Here is a 26990-nt window from a genome sequence, read left to right as displayed (position 1 = left end):
TCTGACAGTCGTGTGGTGGAGTGTGGTGTGTTATCCTGCAGCAGAGGACTCACGTCTCTCGAACTCCACACCTCCAGATGTTTGTCTTTGTTTCAAACCTGTCGTCTTAAAGTGACATTGTGTGTGGACGACGTGTTGACGTGTTTCAGTATCTGTCAATGTTTCACTCAACATCAAAACTGGAGACAAATCTAAACAGTGAAAACAGATTTGCGTTTCAGAACTTCTTCTTCTTCCTCTTCTTTTTCTTCTCTCTCGTTAATGTGATGGCCCCTCAGGTTTACCTGGGGCCCTCTGGAGGGGCCGACCCCGAGGTTGGGAACCTCTTAAAGAAGCTCCGCCCTAAATGTTGATACAGTTTCTAAACTCAGATGAGCTGACATCTCTCCTTTAAGGTCGCCATGGCAACCAGAGATGTGCAACCTGATAACATCAAGGCTGACCAAAAGAAAAACACACACACATGGTCAGGGTGAGGACACACACACACACACACACGCTGATGACCCCTGACCTCTTTGAGGTCGCTCTGTGTGTGCGACAGAGTTTAAAAGCAGGACTCCTCAGCCTCCCTCCTCATTCTCCTCCATCACAGCCATGTTCACTCGTCTCCTCTCCTCTCTTCCTCCCTTCATCTCCCCTCTGTCCCTCCCTCCCTCCTTCCTCCTCGTCTTCTTCATTGTTGCTGCGGTTGTCTTTTTCTTGAGCGTCTACCAAACCAATCCTCCGTCCTCTCGTCCTCCAGCTCGGGGCTCCATCCCCTGCCTGCCGACGCTCCCCGTCCTGGGCAGCCTCCCCTGGCTGGGAGGAGGCCTCCCTCCGCACCTCCTCTTCAGCCGACTGGCCCGCAGGTAAGAACTCTGAGCGTCCTTTAATCTTCCTGGAGGACAGGTGAGACACTGGAAGCTCCTGAAGAACACGTGGATGTGTTTGGAAGAACCTATTTGACCAGTTTTTATTGTTCCTTTAACGTTCGTAAAAACTCCTTTATGTTTTCAAGAACTAGTTAATGTTTCGAGTCAGTGTTGAAGAAATCATCAATGTTTAGTTATTACATTTAGAAAGAACCGTTATTGTTTGTAAGAACAAGTTAGTGTGAATAGTTAATGTTTGCAAAGACTTGTTAAGGTTCCTCCTGGTGCAGAGGGCCCTGGGTTCCTCCTGGTGCAGAGGGCCCTGGGTTCCTCCTGGTGCAGTGGGCCCTGGGTTCCTCCTGGTGCAGTGGGCCCTGGGTGAACAGATAGGACTGACTGGACATTACAAAGTTGGACACGTTGACGCTGAGCAGGACGAGTCACTGTGTTTACTTGTTGTGTGTTTGAGGTACGGGTCTCTGTTCGCTCTCTACCTGGGTCCTCACTACACTGTGGTCGTCAACGACCATCGACACGCCAAAGAGGTCCTGCTGCAGAGAGGACGAGACTTCGCCGGACGGCCGAGCATGGTGAGACACACAGAGACAGTTCTGCTAAATATACGACACCATTTTGCGTCCGCCTTCTAAAGATGGCGACGTCTTCACTAAGAGTGAATCAGATCCTGAATTTAAAGCTGTGATTTATTGTTTGAATGAAACAAACTGAGACACGATGGTTGTCACGGTGACCCTCTGACTGCAGGTGACCACCGACCTGTTGACCCGCGGAGGCAAAGACATCGCCTTCTCAGACTACACTCCTCTCTGGAAGTTCCACCGCCGCCTCGTCCACAACTCCTTCACTCTGTTCGGAGAAGGGACGAGTCGTCTGCAGGACATCGGTACTGTGTTTACTGATCCACCAGTTTCCTGTTGTTGACAGATCAACATCCTGACACGTCACACTCGCCGCAACAAATAACAACAAACATAACACTTTTTAAATTCTGATTTTATTATAAAGACAGGAAGTAAAAATATTGATTAAGTGACTGACTCGATGTCTCCATCGTCTGTCCTCCACGTCTCTCCAGTTCTGTCCTCTGTGGACAGTCTGTGTGCCGAGCTGTTGTCTGGTGGACGGCAAGGCTTCGACCCGTCTCCCGCGGTGACCAGGGCCGTCACCAACGTGGTTTGCACGCTGGTGTTCAGCGCCACCTATCGCCATGGCGACGCCGAGCTGCAGGAAGTGATCCGATACAACGACGGCATCGTGCAGACGATCGCCAGAGGAGGACTGGTGGACATTTACCCCTGGATGAAGGTGCGTCAACTCTGACCCTGAAAACTCAAACCTTTAACAGTCCACTCTGGTCCATAAGAAATGTCCTCACTGTCTAAAATGTCCTCACTGTCTAAGATTGTCCTCAACCCCAAAAATGTCCTCACTTTAATTGAAAATGTCCTCACTCTCCAAACTGTCCTCACTGTATAAAATGTCCTCTTTCCAAAACGTCCTCTCTTTCTAAGATTGTCCTTTTTCTCCAAAATGTCCTCACTCTCCAAAATGTCCTCACTGTCTTAAAATGTCCTCACTCTCCAAAATGTCCTCACTGTATAAAATGTCCCCACTTTCCAAAACGTCCTCTCTTTCTAAGGTTGTCCTCTTTCTCCAAAATGTCCTCACTCTCCAAACTGTCCTCACTGTCTTAAAATGTCCTCACTCTCCAAACTGTCCTCACTGTCTTAAAATGTTCTCATTTTAATTGAAAATGTCCTCACTCTCCAAAATGTCCTCACTCTATAAAATGTCCTCACTTTCCAAAACGTCCTCTCTTTCTAAGATTGTCCTCTTTCTCAAAACTGTCCTCATTTTAATTGAAAATGTCCTCACTGTATAAAATGTCCCCACTTTCCAAAATGTCCTCTCTTTCTAAGGTTTCCTCTTTCTCCAAAATGTCCTCACTCTCCAAACTGTCCTCACTGTCTTAAAATGTCCTCACTCTCCAAACTGTCCTCACTGTCTTAAAATGTTCTCATTTTAATTGAAAATGTCCTCACTCTCCAAAATGTCCTCACTCTATAAAATGTCCTCACTTTCCAAAACGTCCTCTCTATCTAAGATTGTCCTCTTTCTCAAAACTGTCCTCACTTTAATTGAAAATGTCCTCACTTTCCAAACTGTCCTCACTGTCTCTAACAGTCCTCACTCTCCTAAAATGTCCTCAGTTTATAAAAGATCACAGTGTGTCTCTGTCCCTCAGGTCTTCCCTAACAAGTGTCTCAGTAAGCTGAAGGACTGCATCAGCGTCAGAGACAGACTGCTGTCCCAGAAACTGGAGGAACACAAGGTAACAAACTCACAGACAGAAGGACTGTGAATAAACTCAGAGGGACGTAAAATGTCCTCACAGACACTGATTTATTAAAAAGAACAGAATGTTTTGGACCCTGTTTGTCCAGAGGACGTCTCTGAGTGAGGGGACACGTCTGCACACTTAAATAATGACTGAAATCAGATCAGACAACCAAAGACAATAAGACAATCTGTGTGACATCACATCCTGCAGGCGTCTCTGAGTGACGGTGACCCCCGCGACCTCCTGGACGCCTTGTTAAAGGGAAAGATGGACAGCAGGCAGGGTCAAAGGTCGGCTGGGTCCGAGGAGGAGAGGATAAGTGACGACCACGTCCTGATGACAGCAGCCGAGGCGTTTGGAGCCGGAGTGGAGACGACGTCCACGACGCTGCTGTGGATCCTGGCGTACCTGCTGCACCACCCTGAGGTCAGACAGGTTGTATTCACACTGCTGTCACTGAGGTCAGAGGTCACGTCCTGGGTCACCAGCTTCAAAGTTACAGTCTTACTGAATATACAAACCTGTGTCACTCTGAAGTCATCACATAGCAGTGCTCGGTCCGTGACTCCAGCGTCACTTAAAAAAATACTTAAGTCATTCTTTGAGTAAGAGATCTGAAGACTTCCTCCTCCGCCACCGTCAGTGCACTGTTGTTTGTTGGTCTTGATTATAAACAGTCGTCGTGGCCTCTTTGCCCCGCCCCCTCCAGGTCCAGGAGCGCGTGCAGAAGGAGCTGGATGAACACGTGGGCAGCGAGCGAGCGGTGTGCATGTCGGACCGCGGCCGGCTGCCGTACCTGGACTGTGTCATCAACGAGGGCATGAGGATCCGACCGGTCAGCCCCGTGCTGATCCCTCACACCGCCATGACGGACAGCAGGTGCGCCTCAAAAATCCTACTATATAATGACGAAAACTCTGTGTGTGTGTGTGTGTGTGTGTGTGTGTGTGTGTGTGTGTGTGTGTGTGTGTCTGTCCCACGTTTTTCTACTCACTGACGTGGTCAATCTGTGACTCAAGTCAAGTAAAAGCACAAAACACCTTAAGTTAAGATTTACCTTAAAGTCCGAGTTAAGGTTTTCTCAAAATAAAATCAGTTGCACAAAACACCCTTAAATATTCTCCTTAAGATTTAGTTTAGAGTTTATTATGATAAATGAAAAACACAACTGTTGTGTTCACAAATTACGTCACTCGCTTGATTTTAAATGTTTATTATGTAAGTGTCATACTTAAGGAGAAAACTTAAGGAGAAAAATATTTCGATTAAATGTATTTAGATGGATTCCATCACTGTAAATAACCGACAGATTTACTGATGATGAAAATGATCATCCACACTGTTTGTCTGTCTCGTAGTATCGGAGGTCACTCTGTCAGGCGTGGGACTCGAGTTTTGGTCAACATGTGGTCGATTCACCACGACCCCGAACACTGGGACAAACCCGACCTCTTCAACCCAGGTAAACACACAAACAAACACACAAACAAACCAACCACCTCGTCAAAAAATACAAGAGAGCACCTGAACACACCACCTCCCTGTCTCCCCTCCTCTCCAGATCGTTTCCTTGACGACCAGGGCCAGCGGGTCGCACCCTCCTGCTTCCTGCCGTTCGGGGCGGGGCCTCGAGTCTGCGTCGGCGAATCGTTGGCCAGGCTGGAGCTCTTCCTCTTCTTGTCCTCTCTGCTGCAGCGAATGAGCTTCAAGCTGCCGGACGGGGCTCCCCCGCCCAACCTGCAGGGGCGGCTGGGTGTGGTCCTGCAGCCGTTACCTTATAAGGTCGTTGTCACTCCGAGGGCGGGGTGGGAGGGCGGGGCAAAATGAAGGGGAGGTGGTGATTGTGGTAAAACTAAAAATTGTGTTGTTTCACTAAAAAAAAATTTAAAGTTCACATTAAATTAATCATCCTGAGCAAATTATGTGAAAGGAACAGACGAAACGACAAACTTCATCTGTACAGCTGCAGGAGTGAGTCCTAAGGCCCAGAAATGAGTTAGCATGTTAGCATGTTAGCACTTCCTGGTTTTTGGTTTGATGTGTGAAATAAGGTCTGTGGTTAAAACAAGCTGAAGAGACTTTCAGGTTTTGTTCTACGACATAAAATACGTCATTAAATACCCCGCTGTGAATTGAGAAGCTTTTATGTGTCTTAAAAAAAGTGGCTTTTCTCCTAATGGGCTTCTGATTTTCTAGAAATGAACATGAAATAAAACGTGACTGTTGTGACAGAGAGCTCGAGTGTGACAGAGGTAATCTGACATCATGAGCATTCTTAATCAATAAATGATTCGTCTCCAGAACGCTGACGGTGTTTCGTGTCATTAGCCGACTGTGGCTTCGCTGCAAGAACAGAGACAGACACGTGGTAGATTCGACAGTTTTATTCAGTATATCTTCACACACTTTTAGAACAGGCTGGTTTAGTTAGGTCACACACACACATACACCCACACATACACACTCACTATTAATTTAGTATCACTAATAATTAGCATTGTTATCATCATAATATTAAGGGGTTTCAAAGACTCATCTCTTCTCTGCTTCCTTCGACTCCTCTGACAGAAACCTCATGCAAACAGGAAGGAGAGAAGAGAGCAAGGTAAAAACGTTCTTTAGACGGAGGCTCCTACAATCGAAGGAACACACGGACGTTTTAGTAAATTAAATCATTTCGTCAAACACCACGGGTGAAGCTGCTTCCAGTCTCCTCATGAAACAAGTGAAAGTTGATCAATGGCCCAAAATGGTGAACATTTAATGAGGCCGAAATCCAGAGTTGTCTAAAACTTTGACTGGGTTCACATTTCAGTCAGGACTGGTGCCCCAGCGCAGACGAACGTGCCAGTATCGGAGGGTATCGCTCATCGTAGGGGATCTCAATAAAATGCATTTGATACAGATCGTGGAAACTGCAGATTGTGTTTGGCTGTTTCATGTTAGGTCTTAATCAGAATGTAGCATTCTCCAGTGAAAACATGGGATATGTTGGATATTACTTGGTTTTTAGGAGCATTCCTTGAACATGTATACACACACATGGAATATGGGTCTCGGGTTTCTACCGTAGTTTGCAACACCAACCTTTTCAAGAAGGTGGTTGAAGGAAGAAGGAGCCAATTGTAGCTTTTAGACAATACTGAACTCGTCAATCTGACATGTTAATGTGAATCCAGTCAGTGTGAAACTCTTCTGTCAGAGAGGACTACTTTAGGATATTTTGTCCACCATCGTTTGATGAAAACTTTGCTCTGGTTTGACTCGACAGATTTCTCAACAAAAAAAGTAAGACAAGGTTTCCAAATGTTCGGGCAGCTCTGACGACAGCCTCGTGTACAGGGAAATCATTCGCGACAATTTATCGGGCGTTCTGCATCGGCCGATATTTGCCTTGTTGACTGCCGTCGGCCTGCTGGCAAATAAGATGACATTCACCGTTGGCAGTGGCCGATGTTTTTCTGTGGTTGTTTCACTGAACATGTTACCCCTAAACACCTCACAGCACCTGCAGTGTTGAGATCATGAGTGTCAGGATCTTCAGGAATTTAACCCCCAACCCTGGCAGTGCCTTGCTGCACCCATGGAGCTACATGGAAACTAACAGATGTTGGGAATCTCTCCTGCTTCACAGTCTGTGATTTCAGGAGCTCTGACGATCCGTCAACCCTGCCTCCATGTCTACTTCTACTTCAGTCAGTGCTGACTACATTTCCCATGATTCCTCTAGAGAAGAAATGGGACCTTCTTCCATTCAGCCGGTAGAAGTGCGTTAAATATTGGCGCTGGTAATTCTGTAGATAATTCCAACCAATTCTTAAACCCACTGATTTGGTCTCTGATCACAAAACCTTCGTCCGTCTGGTTTGACTGTCGAAGTGATTTAAAAAAACAACGCCCAGGTGCCGATCGTTCAGTCTGTGTCAACTCTTCCAGACAGTGACTACGTTTACTTGTTTATTCTACTATTATTCCAATATGACAATATTCTGGATCTGATACGGGGAAAAGAAGAAACCACCTACTTTTAAACATTATGAAAGACTTTGATATCAACAGGTTCACTGTCAGCGGAGAACTTTGAAGAAATAAAAGGAAACCTTGATGCAACAAAGGGCACATTGATCGGCAATCCTGTCTCCTAGAAATTACCCTTGTATGTTGCTGAGCTGCTTTCGCATTTATGTTGTTGTGGCAACAGAGTTAATGCTTGTTCAGAGACATGTCTTTTAGGTAACGAAACACTTTCTTCATGTTACCCTTGAGGCTTCAAACCGAGGTGGTTGGGGAGGATGGTGGGTGGACAAAGTGCAGGACTTTGACACTAGAACTTCGACTTTGCGTCCAAACACCTGTCTTCGGTTTACGCAACAAAAGCACTTTGGTTTTAGTAGGAAAAGAGCGTGATTTCAGTTATAGGTTAGAGCTACTGCAAGTTGCCTATTATGGCAGAAAACAAGTGAAATGCATTGTCACTGAACATTTTGCTGATACACCGAGTATCAACATTTTTGCAGTAACAGAAGCTGTAATGTGTTCGGCATTATGTTTCCGTAAAAATGTATTTTCTGTTTCAGATTAGCTGAATGTAAACGTAAGCAGGCAGGGCTGTGATTGGCTGCATGTAAACACGAATATAAGTGGAATATTTATTTTCATTAGCCGTGTGAACAGGTCAGTAGGAATACTGTCTTTTTTGGAATGAGGGCAAAATCTGGAGTATGTTGTGCATGTAAACACAGTCAGTGTCAACACTCCTGGTACTGTGAGGACATTTGGATAAAATCCTAAATAAATTAGAAGGCGTCGCACCGAAACCAGCTGTGTCTCCTTTTACGAGGCCGATGTTAGAGCCTTCGGAAACCCGAGCTACAACAGACAGATTTAAGACAACATTTCCCAGTCACTCCGGTCGAAAGTCCACACCCACACAGAGCGATAACAGCTCTATCTAATGCTAAGTAGTAACAGTTGTCAAGTAGAAATGGCACTCTGTAACCATGGAGATATATAACCTTATTAGTTCAGGTAAACAAAAAACACCATCAACCACAACATCAACAGCTCGGTATCACCCTTGAGCTTTCTCGAGGAGGTCCTTCGAGCCTCTACGAACTCTTACACCTCAGTCCACAGGCGCAGATCTGGCCTGGGTTCAATTGGACAAGGTGTCTTTTCGATCTCAGTCTGAGACGAATCACGGATGCCATCATGGAATCTGCTTGAGCTGTCCGAACTCCACATCTGCTCCTTCCTGTACCAGTGAATTTTGCCACAAAAGGTTTAAAAAACAATTTTCCTTTTTTATCCATCCATGAGTGAATCCCATCTTGTGCATGCTGGTTTCCAAACTGACGACCAAGACTTACGGAAAACATCCAACCAATCAGAGTTTGACATGGAAACTGTCCACTCTGCTGCCATCATTGTAGTCAAGCCACGCCCTCTTCATGGCATAGCTCTGTCCATGCTACGGGCAGCTCTGTCAGCAAAATGATACCCATCATCCTTTGCAACAAATGGGTGGTGAAGTCTGTGTTGTAATGCAGCATGGACACAGGCTTTAGGGATCATTCAACCAGACTCATACATCTTTACATCAGAGGGGGTTGAGTCAATGATACCCATGACTCGCACAATCTTCAGGTGACCGCGGCGGTTGCCGTAGTTACACAGGGAACACAGATTATATTGCCTGTGTCTTTACTTTCAAAGACGAGAACAGACATTCCCACGTTGCGGTACAATCTGATGTCACTGCACTCTTTCTATTTATACACAGACACTTGCTGATGAAAAATATTGCTCTTCACTAATTACATATTCTAAGGTGACTTCAAACACACCAGCATGTACTACACACACGTTAGTAGCGCTATCATTGACAAAATATACTCTTTCTGTCACAAAATATCAATATCGACACGTCCGTCTTTCTGACGGTGTACGAAAAATGAATATGTTGGAACAATGGCCTGAAAATAAATCCTGAATTACTTGTTGTTCAATTCTTTGATAGGATTGATGTTACTGTCACTTTAAGGCCCTAAAACAGCTCAAGGTGTTGGGTGAATTTTGTAAACGTAGTCTATTAATCGATCAATTCATTAACCAGTAGAATTACTGGTTCTGAATGTGACTATGAAAGGAGAGATGCACAAAGTGAAGGGAATATTTCAGAGTTAAGACTGAACCTAGATTGTGTGCTGTCCACAACGAATTGTTGTATCTGACCTCAAATTCAGGGAAAGAGACAAAGACGGGAACGATGACGTGCTGCCGTCTCTTTGTTTGGCGCTTTGTTTCTGTCTAAAAGTGCCCATTGTTTATTCCCTGTTATGCAAAAGCTTTTCTCTGCCGAAAGTCTGACGCACAGAAAACCAACTGATCCATCAACCCTGAAGCCCTCCATACAGGATCAGATCTGAGAAACCGTCTCTCCCATCTCAGAGACTACCCACCTAATTCCGCTCTCCTGACAGACTTCAAACGTCCCCTCTCATGAATGAATCAGTCTTCCCTCTGTCAGTCAGAGTGAATCACCCGCCCACATCAGTCACTCTTACAGTCCAAAACAGCCAGTTTGTCCCCGGCACGTTTCCAAACCTCCGTCATCACCCAAGACAAGCGAGGTGTCCTCTCCTAAATGTTCAACTATTTAAAGTACTTCTTTTCTTGCTGGTGACGGACGTAAGAAAGAAAATGTCATTTCTGTCAGCAGCATTATGCACGCTCCGGCGACAGAACGTAGCAAAGGGAAAGATTCTCATGTTTCCAACTCATGAGCATTAACGTCATTGGACCAATCAAGATGGTTTTATAATTTAAGAACTGGTTGCATGGGGGTTAAAAATTAGCCTGGGTGAACATGCAACATTACATCTCTTAAATTATTATTTAATTACCTTTAACGATGTCTGGCACTCCCAGTTGTAACCACAGCTCAGATGCTGATGTGAGCTCTAAATCAGTATTGGATAACTGTCGATATTCCTGTATGACATAAACGCCACATTAGCTTTTTGGATATCTCAATCTCACAACCCGTCAGATATTGGTCTGATAACGACAAGAGTCTGAGGGCAACAGAAATATTTCAGGAGATCCGGTGTAGTGAGCAGATATCTGAGCCAATACTTTTCTTCTGTGCACTAATCGTTTCAGGTGATCTCTGTAAACCGATACCTGCATATGAGTGCAGATGCATTTTGTTTTTTAAAGCTAGCAAAAGCTAATCAGCTATCAGACGATAACTAATTGCATTTCGGCAAATGCCTCTCCACAAAGACTTTTTACTTGTCGCTCAAATGTGTTTGGTCAATTCTACTCGGACTACAAACTGAAACCAGAACGCTTCTGATACTAAAATCTTGCCACGTTGTCGACAGATTCTGCGTACATACGCAGATATCTCTTTATAAAGATGATGCTAGCTGCATTTGTGTATTTTTAAACAGAATTGAACAGTGAATAACTGAATGGGCAATTATTGTCTACTTTGATCAAGAGCTAATCAAGTCCTCATTGATTTTGTGTTAAGAAAGTAGAAAGTGTTAGCTAGCCATAGCATCTGTTCAGCTAACCACCACTGTGCAGTTATTAAAATCTTTCAGGAATATTCAACATACAGTAGCAGGCAGAAGCTAGCATTAGCGTGTTGATGTTAACATCTAACACTTGGCTAAATAGGCCTGATAGCTAGTTGCAGCATTGTAGTCAAGACAACCTTTAGCAAGACCAAGTCATGACCAAGACCAGAGTGTATCGAGACCGAGACAAGACCAAGTTTTGAAGGGTTGAGATCAAGTCGAGGTCAACACCAGACAAGTGCGAGTCCCACGCTGCAGGATACACTGAAGATATAAAGTGTACAGGTCATCCAGTGGTGTCCCGCAGATGTTGTCTTGACCACTCTCGAAATGAAATCTCAATTTCTCTACGTAAACAATGCAGTTTTTAAGTTTTTTCAGTGCACAAAAAATTTGTGGGACACCCATTTAAACAATAATGAAGTCACATGAAGGCCAAGGTTTTAGTTTATAGTATGGGTCAAACTCGTACAAGTACAAGTACACTGGATCTCGCACCTCTTATAACGCCACTTAAACAGCATCTTTTATGAGACCCTTCGTGCCGGGTAAATGCACCTGTTGGTAACACAGGTGTCGGATCAGAAATATGTGTGAAATTGGTGGAGTCCACCTCTAAACTAACGCTGGCAGTCTTTCATGAAGACAGAAGTGAATTTACACATTCGTGTGTATCTTTGAGGACAGGCAATGAGTTTTGTAGAGAAGCACAACGAGGTTTCTTTGACTGGCTGTACCTTAGCACCAACTAATTTGAGCAAAAGATGAGACCGTTGACTGTGTCACGTAAATGTCAACAGATAAATCAACCTTGTTAGACTGTTCACTCTGACTGAGGACACAACTGAACAGTTGTACAGACACAACACAACAAGTTGCTTCAGCTAGCTCTCGGTTCATAGTCACTGCTTCACAAACATCTCTCCAAAGTTACTTGAGGGTGGATCGCTAACTTATTTGTGTAAACTGTAAAACGTTTGTTGGGATCAAAATGGAAATCAGGCGTCCTAATCCTGACACTTTACAAACTGCTAACACCAGTTCTGTACTTGTTAAGTTTTTATAGCTCTGGATGCGATCGGAGTGAACGCCTCTCCATGCAGAAACTTCTGAACCACATTTGAGTAAAATTCCAAATCACAGTTGAAGACCCTTTGTTGAAATGAGCTAATGCTTCCTGTTGAATCTCTTCCTAACATGCGACACCTATGCTGGTCTGACAAACAGATGCTGAACAAGCGACGTTTATTAATGTGACGCAACTGATTCCTAATCACAATCGTCAAAACCTCCCCGGTTACAGAACAATCTCAAAAACAATCTCAAGGGTGGATGCCATCAGAACTTCATCCCGTGTCTGGATGACGGATGGTATGATCCGACCACTTCTGTCAATCACACTGTCTCCATGACGATAACGACGTCACCACTGTCCTCAGACGTTGGCGTAGCGGTGGAGGTGGAGTTACACAATATGAGTCCTTCACCTGTGGTTATCTGACCTCTGGCGGGGCAGTCTACGCTGTCATGGAGATCAGTGTTTCCACCTCCTTTTTTATCCCTCTCCGATCCTCCTCCTCTCCTGCCACCCTCCTTCTTTTCCCCCTCCTCGTCTTTCTCCTCCTCTTCCTCATCTTCCTCCTCCACCCGACACCTGCACACCTCGATGCCGGAGTCACCAGTAAGTCGCCGATGTCTATACTGGCTCTCATCGGCTCCCATGTCCTCATCATCATCATCATCATTGTCCTCATCCTCCTGTTCCTCATCACCATCCTCCCAGCTGGGAGGTCCTGGTTCAAAGATGTCCACGCAGGGTGAGAAGAGAGTCTGTTTCGGAGGGGACTGAGTAGCACGAGGGGAGGGGGAGAGAGAGGAGGCGTGGCCAGAAGAAGATCCCCCTTTGTTGGACTGGTGCAGAGCAGTGAGGGGGTCCAGTAGTAAAGCTGGAGCTGGGAGGGAAGTAGAAGACAGGACTGGAGGAGTTGGGAGGGAAGGAGGTGAAGGAAGGGACTGAGGCGAGGATGGGGAGAGGGCTGCAGGGAGGGAGGGAGTGAAAGAAGATTCAGGGTCTATGGTTATGGCTGGGCAGGAGGACGGGGAGGATGCAGGTGTTGGCAAAGTGAGCACTGGGGCAGGAGTGGACAGTGGACCTGATCCAGTACCCGAACCAGCCTGGACATTTGATGGTAATGGACTGATGAGATCTGACTCTGGTGATTGAGACTGGATCAGAGAAGGAACGGGATCGGCTGGTGCTGTGGCTGGATCGAGACAAGCTACAAGAACAGCAACAGACCCTGGGTTCCCTGGGCTGGGAGGAATCAGGGCTAGACCTGACCCAGGTGACACTTTTTGAATCTGACAATGGTCTGATGTAAGTGCATCTGTAGCAAGGGCAAGGTTTGAATGTGCAGGTTTAAGAACTGGATTCGTTTCACACTCTGGCACTACAGTGATTGTGGGTTTTAGGTTTGGCACAAGGGTAAGGGTTGAGGGTAATGGGTCTGCAGCTTGGGTAAGGTTTGTAAGTACTGGGTCTGGAAAGGGGCTAAGGTCTGTGGATACTGGCTCTGGAACTTGGGTAGAATTTGTAGGTACTATGGCTGGAGCTTGGGAAAGACTTGAAGATACTGGGGCTGGTGCTTGGATAAAGTCTGAAGGTGCCAAGATCGGCACAAGGCTAGAATTTGGGTCTGGAGTTGGGAGACTAGAAGAGCCTGTTATCGGGACCAAAGTTCTTCCAACATCTGGGGTTGGTACCGAGGTTGGGCTACTTGGAACACTGACTGTTTCAAAAGTTCTTGGTAGGTCGAGGGTTTTGAGGGTCTGGGTGGCTGTCGGGCGGTCAGAAGTGCTAGCTGTTGGGGTAGAGGGGCCTGACACTGAGGTGGTTTTGGGGTTAGGGGTAGTTTCAGGACCCTCGGTGCTCATTACTTGGATGGAAGGAAGTGTGGTGTCAACAACACTCGGACTAGGGAGTGTACTCGGGCTACCTGTGCTGACTATTGGGGTACACGGTGCCAGGTCAAGGTGTTGCTTTATGGGAGATGTAGTTGCAACAGGAAGAGCCACCTCTGAGCCGGGAGAAGGCAGAGGCTGAGGGGAGGCCGCCCTGGTAACAACCACAACAGTAACAGCCTGGTTGGGAACCGATGAGTCCGTGGCAACAGTTTCCTCTGCTCTGGCAGCATCTTCATCACCGATGTCAACCGCCGCTGAGGCAACCATCCTCTCAGAAACAAATCGTCTCTCATTTACCTCCAAACAGGTTGCCGCTGCAGTGATGGTCTCCATAGTGACATCAAGAGTGAGGGGTGCGGCCTCACTGGGCGTGGTGGCGTGGCTTGTGTCAGTCTCATATGTGACAGGTGCCGATAAGGAGGAGCTACATGGAGAGGAGGGGCAGCAGGAGTCGCAGGAACAACTGGAGCTACAGGAAAGACGCACATTTATTATTCATCTAGATTTATGAAAACATGAGAAAACAATTTCTTCTTGCTTTGCACCGAGTGTGTGGTGCGTCTCATTCTACACCCAAAACAATATCGACATTTTAAGCTTCCTAATCAGCAGTAGTAGAGTTCTAATCAATATTTTATTTTAAATATTCCCAATAGCGTTACAGCATTCCTAGGAATGTCACCACTGTTTTCTGAGCTGCTAACGTTATTTTCCAAATGTTGAGTACTACTGCTTCTCTCCCTGTGGTGTTAGCAGTACTTGCAGTGGCCCCACCATGGCTACCCACATTAGCATCAGCAGCATTGTCACCTGTTGTCGGAGCTGAGGGAGGAGGGACCATCACTGAGCGGCCGGTGCAACAGCGGGTCGTGCTGCGTGAGCAGGTGGGGGTCGGCGGTACGCGGGGGCTGCGGGTAACGTGGGGTGGTGAACACGGAGCTGTACGGTGGAGGAGGGGTGGAGGGTTGAGCCGCCACCTCCTCGTAGGACGGCAGCTTCAGCGACGCCAGGAAACCTAATAACAGAAGAGGTTAGACAAACAGGTTCTTTCATACCTGTAATAACTGATGTTTTTGGCCAGTAGGGGGCGGTGGAAACAAGCTGTGAAAACAACATCATATCAGGTAGAGTACAGCGTACCTGAGCAGGTAGAGGACAGTGGCTGAACCACAATACCAAAGTTGTGACTGGACAAATAAACAACGAGTTGAAACTCGTTGTAAATGAGAACAGTCAGTGGGGGGGGGGGGGGTGACAGGAGATTTTGGATAAACATGGTGTAAGACAAAGGTTTTTGACAAAGGTCCCAGTTTTTTGTTCTACATAACTTGATTTACTGCCCTTCATTTCCCACATGATTTAAATATTTAGGGGAGTTTCCCTTTACGACTGAGGCTGAGCTGTATGTTGCCGCCGGCTGACACAACAGCTGCTTGTGTTATATGTACTGATGCAACAGTGCACTGAAGGAGAGCTCTTGCAGGACATAATCAGAATAAACAGAAGGAAAACTCCACTGGCGTCCGAGCTGTAAATTTCCACTAAGTTGTCACGGCGACAGATTACAAAAGCATTTCGTCACAAAAGGACAAAACACAAAACAAGAGGCGTCTTTATGTCTTTGTGTTGAGAGTTGAATGTAAAAGCAGACGGTCGGTTGTCTTACTGAGGTCCAGCATGGAGGACGGGTAGGAGTTGGCTCCATGGTAGGCCAGCAGGCTGATCTCTCGCTGCCTCTGCTGCTGCTGAACCCTCAGTTTGGCTCGGCGGTGTCGGTACGCACAGCAGCAGCTGAACAGGATGAGGACGGTCCACAGCAGCCAGAACCCTGAGTACAATATTACAGCGTTACTACGACACAAACAACCACTCCAGACCCTCAGTCTGGAAACACCTGTGGGTCCAGTTTAGTCTTCAAATGTCTTTCAGATTCCAGATTAAAGCAGCGAGAGGAGGAAATGGTCCGTGTCTTTTTACTACCCTGGTTATACAATGTAGACTGTGTTCAGAATCAATAAGGAATCGATAAAGAATTGGACTTAGCAGAATTGAGAATGGCATTCGTTTCAATAAAGTCTTTTTGATATCCATCCCTACATTTCACCTTTTTTTAACCATATTAGATTCAAAACTCAGAATCAGTTACAACCATAATCAATAAGCAGAATTGGAATCAGATTCAGAATCGACAAAATTCACGGCCCGAATCTTGATCTTTGCCGCGTCAGTCTGACATCCTGACATGTTGTAGACTCTTCAATCTCTCTAAAAAATTTTTTTTAAAATTTTATAATAATTCTTCAGGGAGTGCTCGTTCCGACAGCTTGACGGACCATCCAAAAGGGGTGTGGCCTAACAAAGGGTTGGTTGCAAGATAAAAAGTTGTACGTTTCTGCAAACCATGGACACGTTATATCTACATGTTATTACATAGCGGATATGTTGAAACTTTACGCTAATGTTAACGTGCGGATAAGTTTAGGCATGAATACCACTTGATTATAGTTCGGACAAGATCGTGTTTTGGCTAAAAATACTCGATGAGTCGCTATGAAACACCTACATTTGGTGTCTAAAAAGCAGCCGGACTCACTAAATCACAACTGCCTGTTGGTCTCAGCAGTCTGTAGCTTGGCAGATGTCTCAGCTAGGGGTTGCGTCAACCATCATCCCCCCACCCTCAGGTGACAAAGTCAACTCATATTCTGTACCACTGATATGATATGTATGAAACATGCCCATGGATTTGTGGTTTGTAGAAACGTACACTTTTCCTCTGCGACTTTCATAGTGAAGGTTGCCGACTCCTGTTCTAGCATAAGAATTAAAATCACCACAGTAAAAGCAAGATTAAATCATGCTGCATATTGCGTGAGATAAAACTATAACACATCCCAGACAAACGTCCCAGATGCCAGTCAGAGCTCTCGGTAACCATGCCAACAGGAAACAGTCCAGTACAACTTACACCAGAGTTCGTAGTAGTAGGTGCAGCAGCCGGTCTCTCCGCAGCAGTGTCCCGTCTCACACAGGTATCCTCCGTTAGCATTGGCCCCGGGGCAGTACCGTGGTCTCCCCAGCAGGGGCAGGCTGCCACCGGAGTGGTACTCCATCGCACCCCTGCTTTGCCCGGACCTAGCTCCGCGCCACCGCTACCTGCTCGCCACTAGCCGCTAGCAGCTAACAAGCCGTTAGCTTGCCAAACACGTAAACCAGGTCGGAGTCCAACTACATTTTTAGGTCGTTTATTTTCAAACTGAATTTTATCTCTGTTTGCTTCGGATCGAACGGCTGCGCTAGCTGTTAGCTGCTAACTGCAAGTAGCTTCAAAATGAAGCTAATCTACATTTTCAGAGCAGGTGAAACACTCGTTGTGTTTGTGCTGCAGCTGAGAGAATTTCACGTTGAAGCAGCTGCTAGTGGAGCAGTTTCATTTTTCTCACAACAAACTATTGAGCTCATCACCTGGAGACCACGTGGAGGAGTCAGGGGCCCAGAATCTGAAGCATCATGCTCGAGAAGCCCCCGCTAAACTCAAGCTAACGAGCTAAGGAAGTCGTGCCCAGTCCGTTAGCACCAAAATGCATTGATACACAACTGGAGGTGTGTTCAAAGCTGCTGTGGGAAGGTTGGCAGAGCCCCACCCCCGCCCCCCACGCTGCTTCACAGGTCACCTCTCTGATGTTTCACTGCACCTCTGCTAGCAAATGTTACTGTAAGAGTGCTGACTGTGAAACACTACGAGTACTGCAGCTGTAGTAGAGTACGGGCCGGTGGAGCGAGACGGGATGACGGCCAATAGGAGGTCCTGAACTGCAGAGAGAGAGAGAGAGAGAGAGAGAGAGAGAGAGAGAGAGAGAAGAGACACAATAGTTTATTGATCAACGACACGACAGAACGTCACACACTACTACAGCCCTGTTTGATATTCATCACTGTGTCGCCTCAAACCACAAGACGACACAATGCTCCCTCTCTCCACGGCACACACACACACACACACGTTTGTTTTACCATACTTTTGAGGACCATCACTTACACGCTGCATTCCCAGGACTCTCACCTTAAAGAAGGTCACAAGTCCATCTCAGAGCGATACTCACATTCCCACAACTACTGCATTTGTTTTCCTGTCCAGAAAAATATCAGTGACCATCGATGATTACAGAACACCCATAATATTCTTGTAAAACAGATCCTCAAGTCCCTCTGTGATCAGTTGCTCTACTGCAGCATTTTAAGCAAAATATAGTGAAATACAAGAGGCCTTTCCTTTTAGTCACTGAGCTTTAGCGCCACATTTCAGATCTCTGTCCATTTAAAGGTGGAGACATTTTAATGTTTTGCCTTTTACTTTATTCTCCATTGGCTCTGCTGACAGTCGGCTAACTGTTAACATATGGAAACAGCACCCACTGCCCACCCTCCAGTCTCACCCCATGTTGCCCAAATGCTTCATTTTGAGCCACAAACCTCTTTAGCATTGTTAGCTATGTTAGCACCACTAGCCATGTTGAACAGTGCTGACAAAGCTAACAGTGATAACAAAGTAAACGATGCTACAGGGGCTTTGTGACTCAAACTGAGCCATTAGCTCACCATGGCAACCTGGGTGGAGACCGGAGGATGGGCACAATGCTTCCATAGCAACGCTGTTGGGGTGGGAAGAAGCAGCGCCACTAGCTAGCTCCCACCAGACCCTGCTGATGCACAGAGCAGAGTAGCCAATGCTAACGATAGCTAAACAGTGAAGATGGACAGTGAGCGCTATGTTTTTACATGTTAAAGCAACGAGCTGTCCGTCTGTCTCCCACCAGACTCAGATTCGGCTGGTGAACAGTGCAGTAAAATGAAGAGTCAACAGAACTGACAGCGTCCTGTCGTCCTGGCAACAACAGAAAACGTGTTTGGTATGGACATAGCTCTCTGCCAGGATGCCGCCAGGATGAAAGGACAGTAAACTCATTACCATCACGCCGGGTTTGCGGCCTATCGTTCTCCTCGAGAGCTTGTTAACGTTAGCCGTTAGCACTAGGAGCTAAGAGAACTAACAGCATTGAGTTACATCATGATGCCTTCAGGCGCTATCCAGTAAAAACTAGTTTTGGTGGAAGGTAAATTATAATGTTCTCATGATGTGTTCAAATGTAACCTTGTAAAATGTAGTTTTTTTAGTGAGAAACTTGAATAAATCAGCTGTTTGAAGAGAAATGTGTTTTCACAGAAACATAAAATAGATATCAGAGAGGAAATGTTTATATAATTAAACTTTCTTTGTTTCCCTGGCACAAATAACAACAGAAACAAAATAAACAACAACATCAGTCCATCTGTAGTTTTGTTTTGGCCCTGCAGAGTCGGTGTCCTCACAGGAACCCTGAACCTCAGACCTTCGGCTGAGTCTTATCAGCTCTGAATGCTGAGTCTAAAAGAAGGACTGAGTTTAACCCTGCAGAAATGTCCTCGCTCCCAAGGCTTTACAACTCCACACACACACACACACACACACACACACACACACACACACACACACACACACTGCTGCAGGAAGCGCTGGTCGTCTGTAAAGAGTTTCTTACCGGGCCAAGTTCTGCCTGCATGCTGCAGTGCTGCACACTGGAGGAACTGCTATGAGGTGACAGCCACTACAGTGTGGTAAATATGACTGTCAGTGAATGCAACACAAACACACTTAATAATAACTTAATTTAAATATATATACAAATATATTAAAACAACAATCGTCCTGATGAAACACGAGTTCACAGGTGAGTTATATCTCTGTTGTATCTCTGTACAGATCTGATAACGAGCTGAAAATACTGCACTACTATTAATATCACTTTAAAATGTCCGTATAACTTGTGACTTTATATATGCCTCCAACATTATCTCAGTGTTTATCACACACGTTTCTCAGCAGACAGTTGATTCTGTTTCCTTCTTTAACATCAGTTTAATATCTACATCACAGTGACAGTGTGGAGCCTCTGCAGACTGACAGGAGACAGATTTGTCTCCCAGTCTCAGGTGCTGCTGCAGAGTCTTTATAAAACACCCACATCCTGACCACCACACCCAGTCTGCTGTTACTGGTCTGTGCTACTGGTTAAGATTTCTACGAGACTGAACAGGAAAACAAACTACTTCAAATATGTCCTGCAGTTTATACGACTGACTCGTTTATATGGAATTAATTAAATACAAAATTAAACATGTTCGGCCCTCGGACACCACGACACACTCAAACTATCACTGAAGGGTCATGTGATGTGACAACAGCGCTGACTCTAAAGAAAATCAAATATCTGACACATTTACATCAAAATAAGTTGTTTTTAACTTTTTTAAAAATTCTCCCATAGTATTTTTAAAAATGAATTTACAGGACTAAAGGTCAAGGGCCCCTTCAGGGGGGTACCAGACGGACAACACTGAGAAACACAACAATGCAAGCAGAATGCAGAGGAGCAGAAATATGGCAGATGAAGAGGCCACTGTGTGATATTCATTTTTTTTAATAATATTTTCTGACTGTTTTACATCAGTAAGACACAGTGAAATTAAATCTATGGCTTCAAAAAGCAACGTAACAGGATTCAAAACAGATTTACATCAAATTAAGAGTTGAAAAAATAAAAAAAAACAGTCACATTTAATTGATGTTTAAAAAAATGTGTCAAAAACATGTTTGCAGACCTTTAAGCCCTGTGGTTAAAAGTACATTGGAGAAATATTTTTGCCTGACAGAAGACAACAGTGAGTGTTTTAAATCATGAAAAAACAAAACCAAAGGAAAACAATGAAAGAAATGAAATTTATTGTGCAAAAATAAAAACAGAAAAACCCAAATATATTAAAGTTATGATGCAAAAGGAAAAAAAGAGTTGAAATTCACTTAAACCTGCTGCGGTCGTTTGCAGCCTAAATATATTCTGCCACTCACACAGCTGACTCCTTTACATCAAACTAAATCACCTATAAATTAAGAAATCGTCTCCAATCGTGTTTAAAATTTAATTTATGAGAATAAAGTCCGCGAAAACGAAGGTCAGGGGCCCTTTAAGGGGGCCAGACGAGATCAGTCCATGACAGCGTCTCACACACACACACACACACACACACACACACACACACACACACACACTGATCACTGCATGTTAAATTAAATATATTTCCTGCCTCACAGAACTCAGCTGTGTTTTAAATCAATTAATTAATCAATTGATTGTTAGACTGATAAAGGCAGGTGATGTGTGCTGTGGGGCTCCTTGATGGGGCCCTCTGGTCAGGCTGGGCCCAGAGTGTGACACCCCATCATACCCAGTAACTGACACAGAGGCCACAGATGTGTGTGAATGTGACAGCAACATCCGGTCAGTGTCACAGTCTGTGTAACATTCAGGGACCGAGTCACAGCACGTTAACATGACTCAATACACACTGTGTGTGTGTGTGTGTGTGTGTGTGTGTGTGTGTGTGTGTGTATTTATAAATGCAGTGTGTATATTCAGCCCGCAGACAGCCCCCCCCCCCCCCCCCCAGCACCGACAGCTAATAAACAAAAACAACCGTACCGCTCCATCCATCCGTCCGTCCTCCTCTCCGTCAGCCTGCGGGCCTCGCTGCTGCTGTTGTCGGTGTGATTAGTGGGAGTGTGTCGGTGCACGGTACCGCCGGGGCCTCCTCTCTCTGCTTCTCCGGTTCCCCGCCTCCTCGCTCTCCCTCCTCGGTGCGACCCTCCGCCAGCCCCGCCGCCATCAGCGCGAGCGGCTCGTCAAGCCCGCGCGTCGCGAGACCACACACTTCCGCCCTGTCGCCTGTGTTGATTTCAAAATAAAAGCCGCTCAGACCTGAAAACTCAAGAGTTTATTATTGTCACAGACGAAAGTCTGACACAAATGCACATTTACAGGTATGAAGTTAAAGTACTGCATTTAGACTGATGCTACAAAAAAAGAGAAAATAAATTAAATTTAAAAAAGGGATTATTATTGGGGATATTATTATTATTATTATTATTATTGATATTAATATTTCAGTTACCTGCGTTTAGAAGCAAATAATTAACTTTTTACACAACTAAATGTATTTTTTTTAAATTTTATTATTTTAGTTACTTTGCAGATTTACATTATTAATAGAAAATACAAATAGAATTATCATAGATTAATCTATTTATTAATATGTATATCTAAATATATATATATACACACATATTAATAAATAGATTAATCTATGATAATTCTATTTGTGTGTATATATATATATATATATATATATATATATATATATATACATGGTAATTAAAATTAGCTCTACTTTTACGTTAATTATTGCTACTTTTACTCAAGTACAAGATCTAAATTCTTATTCCAATAAGTGGTTGATCTTCCTGTAGGCCACAAATGCCATTTAAGGTGCAGTACAAAAAATAAGAGTGCCAAAATATAAATTATGAACATCTTAAATGTTTATTATTATTATTATTATTATTAGTAGTAGTAGTAGTAGTAGTATTGTTAGATAAGTTTTTTCTTAAATGTTTTTTCTCATTCGCTCTTGTTTGCAATAATGCATTAAATATAAAAGTAAATGATAGTACTTATTTATAACAGGGTGGAAGCTTGCTGAGGGTGCTGAATATACTGCATAAGAACATATACATTAGGTTATAGAGTATTTATGTTCATGTTTATGGAAAACTGTTTGATTCAACGTCTGTTTTCTGTCTCTGAGGGAACTTCGTCACATCCTGTGTTTTATTTAATATAGGGGCATGCAAGAAGGTATCGTGCATGTGTGTGTCTTCCCGACCTGTGTGTTAATGACAAAAAGAGTGAAAAAAATTAATTTCCCCTCAGGGGGATTAATACAATATATAATTTTTTTTAATTAAAAAAAAATTACTGCCTTTTTTCCACCAGTGTGTTTCTTTCCTGTCCTGCACGTACGCTATCCATTATACTTTATTATATTTATGTCAATTTAAAAATGAAAGAAGAAGACAAAAGACTGAACAGTATCTTAAACCGTATGTCAAGAAAATTACTTGAGTAAAGGTGATAGATTCCATATCTATTAAAAAAAAAAAAAAAAAAAGTTTTATTTTGTAAAGCAGAAAACAGCCGTGCCTAAACCGGAAGCTCCGCGTGTGTCCGTTATTTGAAACTCGACAGCCCCGCCATTACAGCCACCAGCCGGTAACGGCACCGAGTCCCCTGCAGTGAAGGATCAGCGGACTGTCGGTGATAGAAACGACACAGATGAAATTACACATCAGAAACATGCATCATTGTTTATTGTGATCTAACGGTTATACTGACAACAACATGTTTGTGTTACAGGATGAAACACACATGTTTATAGATTCAGAGTCAGTGTGAAGGAAACACGGTTAAATCAACAGAGGGTTGATACAAATCATTGTATTGATAATAAATGGTAGTATTGATAATAAATGGTAGTGGGCTACTGATGGTGGAAAAAAGAGGGATTATGGATTCTCATGGCGGACGCACTGGCATCTGATTGGCCCGAGGTGACGGGCTGTGGGCCAATCAGAGTGCACGCTGGGGGAGGCTGCCGCTCCTAGCAACAAGAGGAACTTTTATTTTTTGTTAAAGCTGCTGAAAAAAACAAACTCATAAATACTTATCAGAGTTTTTACTCCTTCCTGTCCAGTGATAAGCATGTATCTGTCAACTGTCTGTGAAGGATGAAGTGTTCCTCTATGTGTCGGATGTTTGTGATAAACTGTTTGGGTCTGATTGACTGTAGACATGCAGGAGTGACATTACTGGGGTGTCATTTCAGTCACACTAACATGTTTACACACTTCAGAGGGACCACCCTGATGATGTCACTGTGTTAGCATGTTAGCATGTTAGCATTGTGGCTGTGAGCATGCTGAGACTCTTAGTGTTATCATGGCATGTTAGCACACACACACACACACACACACACACACACACATACACACACAGACGGAGGTCTAATTCCTAGTAAGCCTATCAAAGCTGCCTGTTGAACACTAGTGTGTGTGTGTGTGTGTGTGTGTGTGTGTGTGTGTTATTAGGGTTACACTGCTGACTCAGGAGGATCAGATGTTGTTAATCCGCCCCTCCTCACTTTTCATCACCTCCTCCCTCTCAGTTATTTCTGTCCTCTCTCCCTCTTCATTTACAAACGCTGATGTCCCTGTAGTGCATGTTCCTGACTCCAGAGCCTCTGTGCTGCCTCGTCTCACAGGTTCTCACAGATCAGCGCTGTGCTCGGATTGTTGGTCATTCTTCTTCTATTATTATACACATATGAATTTCAAGGTTCAGAGTTCAGTTCAATGTCATTCAAACATGTTAAAGAACATGAGGGAGTGGAAATCATTACCCAGGTCCAGCTCCATACAGAATAACATTTAATATCTATTATTTTTATACATATGAAATTAAATATTAATAATAGTGTGACTGAGATTTATACCCACAACGTCAGTGTTCTACCAGGTTGAGGACCCCACAAGTTTAGGACCCCACAGTGTCAGTGTTCTCCCAGGTTTAGGACCCCACAACGTCAGTGTTCTACCAGGTTTAGGACCCCACAGTGTCGGTGTTCTCCCAGGTTTAGGACCCCACAGTTTCAGTGTTCTCCCAGGTTTAGGACCCCACCACAGTGTCAGTGTTCTCCCAGGTTTAGGACCCCACAACGTCAGTGTTCTCCCAGGTTTAGGACCCCACAGTGTCAGTGTTCTCCCAGGTTTAGGACCCCACAGTTTCAGTGTTCTCCCAGGTTTAGGACCCCACAACGTCAGTGTTCTACCAGGTTTAGGACCCCACAGTGTCAGTGTTCTCCCAGGTTTAGGACCCCACAGTTTCAGTGTTCTCCCAGGTTTAGGACCCCACCACAGTGTCAGTGTTCTCCCAGGTTCAGGACCCCACAACGTCAGTGTTCTACCAGGTTTAGGACCCCACCACAGTCTCAGTGTTCTCCCAGGTTCAGGACCCCACAACGTCAGTGTTCTACCAGGTTTAGGACCCCACCACAGTCTCAGTGTTCTCCCAGGTTCAGGACCCCACAGTCTCAGTGTTCTCCCAGGTTCAGGACCCCACAACGTCAGTGTTCTACCAGGTTTAGGACCCCACCACAGTCTCAGTGTTCTCCCAGGTTCAGGACCCCACAGTGTCAGTGTTCTACCAGGTTTAGGATCCCACAGTGTCAGTGTTCTCCCAGGTTTAGGACCCCACAACGTCAGTGTTCTACCAGGTTTAGGACCCCACCACAGTGTCAGTGTTCTCCCAGGTTTAGGACCCCACAGTGTCAGTGTTCTCCCAGGTTCAGGACCCCACAGTTTCAGTGTTCTCCCAGGTTCAGGACCCCACAGTGTCAGTGTTCTCCCAGGTTCAGGACCCCACAGTTTCAGTGTTCTACCAGGTTTAGGACCCCACAGTGTCAGTGTTCTACCAGGTTTAGGACCCCACAGTGTCAGTGTTCTACCAGGTTTAGGAACCCACAGTCTCAGTGTTCTCCCAGGTTTAGGACCCCACAACGTCAGTGTTCTACCAGGTTTAGGACCCCACCACAGTGTCAGTGTTCTCCCAGGTTTAGGACCCCACAGTGTCAGTGTTCTCCCAGGTTCAGGACCCCACAGTTTCAGTGTTCTACCAGGTTTAGGACCCCACAGTGTCAGTGTTCTACCAGGTTTAGGACCCCACAGTTTCAGTGTTCTACCAGGTTTAGGACCCCACAGTGTCAGTGTTCTACCAGGTTTAGGACCCCACAGTTTCAGTGTTCTACCAGGTTTAGGACCCCACAACGTCAGTGTTCTCCCAGGTTCAGGACCCCACAGTTTCAGTGTTCTACCAGGTTTAGGACCCCACAGTGTCAGTGTTCTCCCAGGTTTAGGGCCCCACAGTTTCAGTGTTCTCCCAGGTTCAGGACCCCACAGTGTCAGTGTTCTCCCAGGTTCAGGACCCCACAGTTTCAGTGTTCTACCAGGTTTAGGACCCCACAGTTTCAGTGTTCTCCCAGGTTCAGGACCCCACAGTTTCAGTGTTCTACCAGGTTTAGGACCCCACAGTGTCAGTGTTCTACCAGGTTTAGGACCCCACAGTGTCAGTGTTCTCCCAGGTTTAGGACCCCACAGTGTCAGTGTTCTACCAGGTTCAGGACCCCACAGTTTCAGTGTTCTACCAGGTTTAGGACCCCACAGTGTCAGTGTTCTACCAGGTTTAGGACCCCACAGTGTCAGTGTTCTACCAGGTTTAGGATCCCACAAGTTTAGGACCCCACAGTGTCAGTGTTCTCCCAGGTTCAGGACCCCACCACAGTGTCAGTGTTCTCCCAGGTTCAGGACCCCACAACGTCAGTGTTCTACCAGGTTTAGGACCCCACAGCGTCAGTGTTCTACCAGGTTTAGGACCCCACAGTGTCAGTGTTCTCCCAGGTTTAGGACCCCACAGTGTCAGTGTTCTCCCAGGTTTAGGACCCCACAACGTCAGTGTTCTACCAGGTTTAGGACCCCACAGTGTCAGTGTTCTCCCAGGTTTAGGACCCCACAACGTCAGTGTTCTACCAGGTTTAGGACCCCACAGTGTCAGTGTTCTACCAGGTTTAGGACCCCACAGTGTCAGTGTTCTCCCAGGCGGGTGTTGGTAGCGTAGTGGATAGTGCCGGCGCCCCATGTGCAGAGGTGATGCCTCGCTGCAACAGTTGTGAGTTCGACTCCGGCTTGCAACCCTTTGCTGTATGTCGTCCCCTCTCTCTCTCTCTCTCTCTCTCTCTCTCTCTCTCCCATTTCTCACACTGTCCTGCCCATTGAAGGCAAAACGCCCAAAAAAAAAATTAAAAAAATTCTCCCAGGCTTTGTTGCCACTGTGTCAGATGGTAACTGTGATCCACACGATAAATGATAATGTAAAATTACAGATGAATCTATCCAGCAGTTTGTAACGTGATTAAAATGAGCTCCTCCAGCTGCAACATTAAACTGATGAACACATTAATACATCAGTAATACAGTAGCATAATGTGTTATTCTGCATCATGAGTACTTTTACTTTTGGTACTTTAACATCACTTCCTGTGTGTTCTTTTATTCAACATGTCACTGATGCTGCGTCATGTTTGTCTCCGTCTCCTCCACAGGATGATGGTGACTCACTTTCTGCCCCGTCAACTCTTTCAGATCTTTTCCAAACAAACGGTGTGGGTGAAATGTGACGT

General features: G+C 45.2%; 2 protein-coding genes and 1 long non-coding RNA gene across 3 annotated transcripts; 2 read left to right on the top strand and 1 right to left on the bottom strand.

The window, feature by feature from the left end:
* The first annotated feature begins 487 nt into the window (after positions 1 to 487).
* Positions 488 to 5043, top strand: LOC125883749 (steroid 17-alpha-hydroxylase/17,20 lyase-like). The gene is given in 10 exon segments (XM_049568273.1): positions 488 to 583; positions 586 to 851; positions 1324 to 1444; positions 1620 to 1758; positions 1951 to 2180; positions 3121 to 3207; positions 3427 to 3642; positions 3926 to 4095; positions 4575 to 4678; positions 4778 to 5043. Coding segments are annotated over 10 exon segments (1680 nt in total). The 5' UTR covers positions 488 to 502.
* Positions 5044 to 5585: 542 nt separating this feature from the next.
* LOC125883742 (mucin-2-like) lies at positions 5586 to 21561 on the bottom strand. The gene is made up of 5 exons (XM_049568253.1): positions 21347 to 21561; positions 16738 to 17582; positions 15436 to 15597; positions 14580 to 14784; positions 5586 to 14238 (listed from the first exon to the last, which is right to left on the bottom strand). Exons 2-5 carry the CDS (start codon positions 16880 to 16882, stop codon positions 12201 to 12203), a joined length of 2550 nt encoding a protein of 849 aa, XP_049424210.1. The 5' UTR covers positions 16883 to 17582; positions 21347 to 21561; the 3' UTR covers positions 5586 to 12200.
* A 3729-nt stretch (positions 21562 to 25290) lies between these two features.
* Positions 25291 to 26440, top strand: LOC125883818 (uncharacterized). Its single transcript, XR_007448599.1, has 3 exons — positions 25291 to 25331; positions 26146 to 26211; positions 26410 to 26440. It is a non-coding gene; the product is annotated as an uncharacterized LOC125883818 (long non-coding RNA).
* Positions 26441 to 26990: the final 550 nt, after the last annotated feature.

The sequence above is a fragment of the Epinephelus fuscoguttatus genome, linkage group LG23 (genome assembly GCF_011397635.1).
Source record: "Epinephelus fuscoguttatus linkage group LG23, E.fuscoguttatus.final_Chr_v1".
In the NCBI taxonomy this organism is placed as follows: Eukaryota; Metazoa; Chordata; class Actinopteri; order Perciformes; family Serranidae; genus Epinephelus; species Epinephelus fuscoguttatus.
The sequence above is the reverse complement of the archived record's forward strand: the minus strand, read 5'-3'. Positions and strand labels throughout refer to the sequence as shown.

Coding starts and splice junctions, on each gene's coding strand:
- LOC125883742 (XM_049568253.1), bottom strand. CDS start 16,882: ATGGAGTACCACTCCGGTGGCAGCCTGCCCCTGCTGGGGAGACCACGG. Junction 14,785..15,435: donor GTCCTCCATGCTGGACCTCA/GTAAGACAACCG, acceptor TTCTGTTATTAG/GTTTCCTGGCGTCGCTGAAG. Junction 14,239..14,579: donor TCCCTCAGCTCCGACAACAG/GTGACAATGCTG, acceptor TCTTTCCTGTAG/CTCCAGTTGTTCCTGCGACT.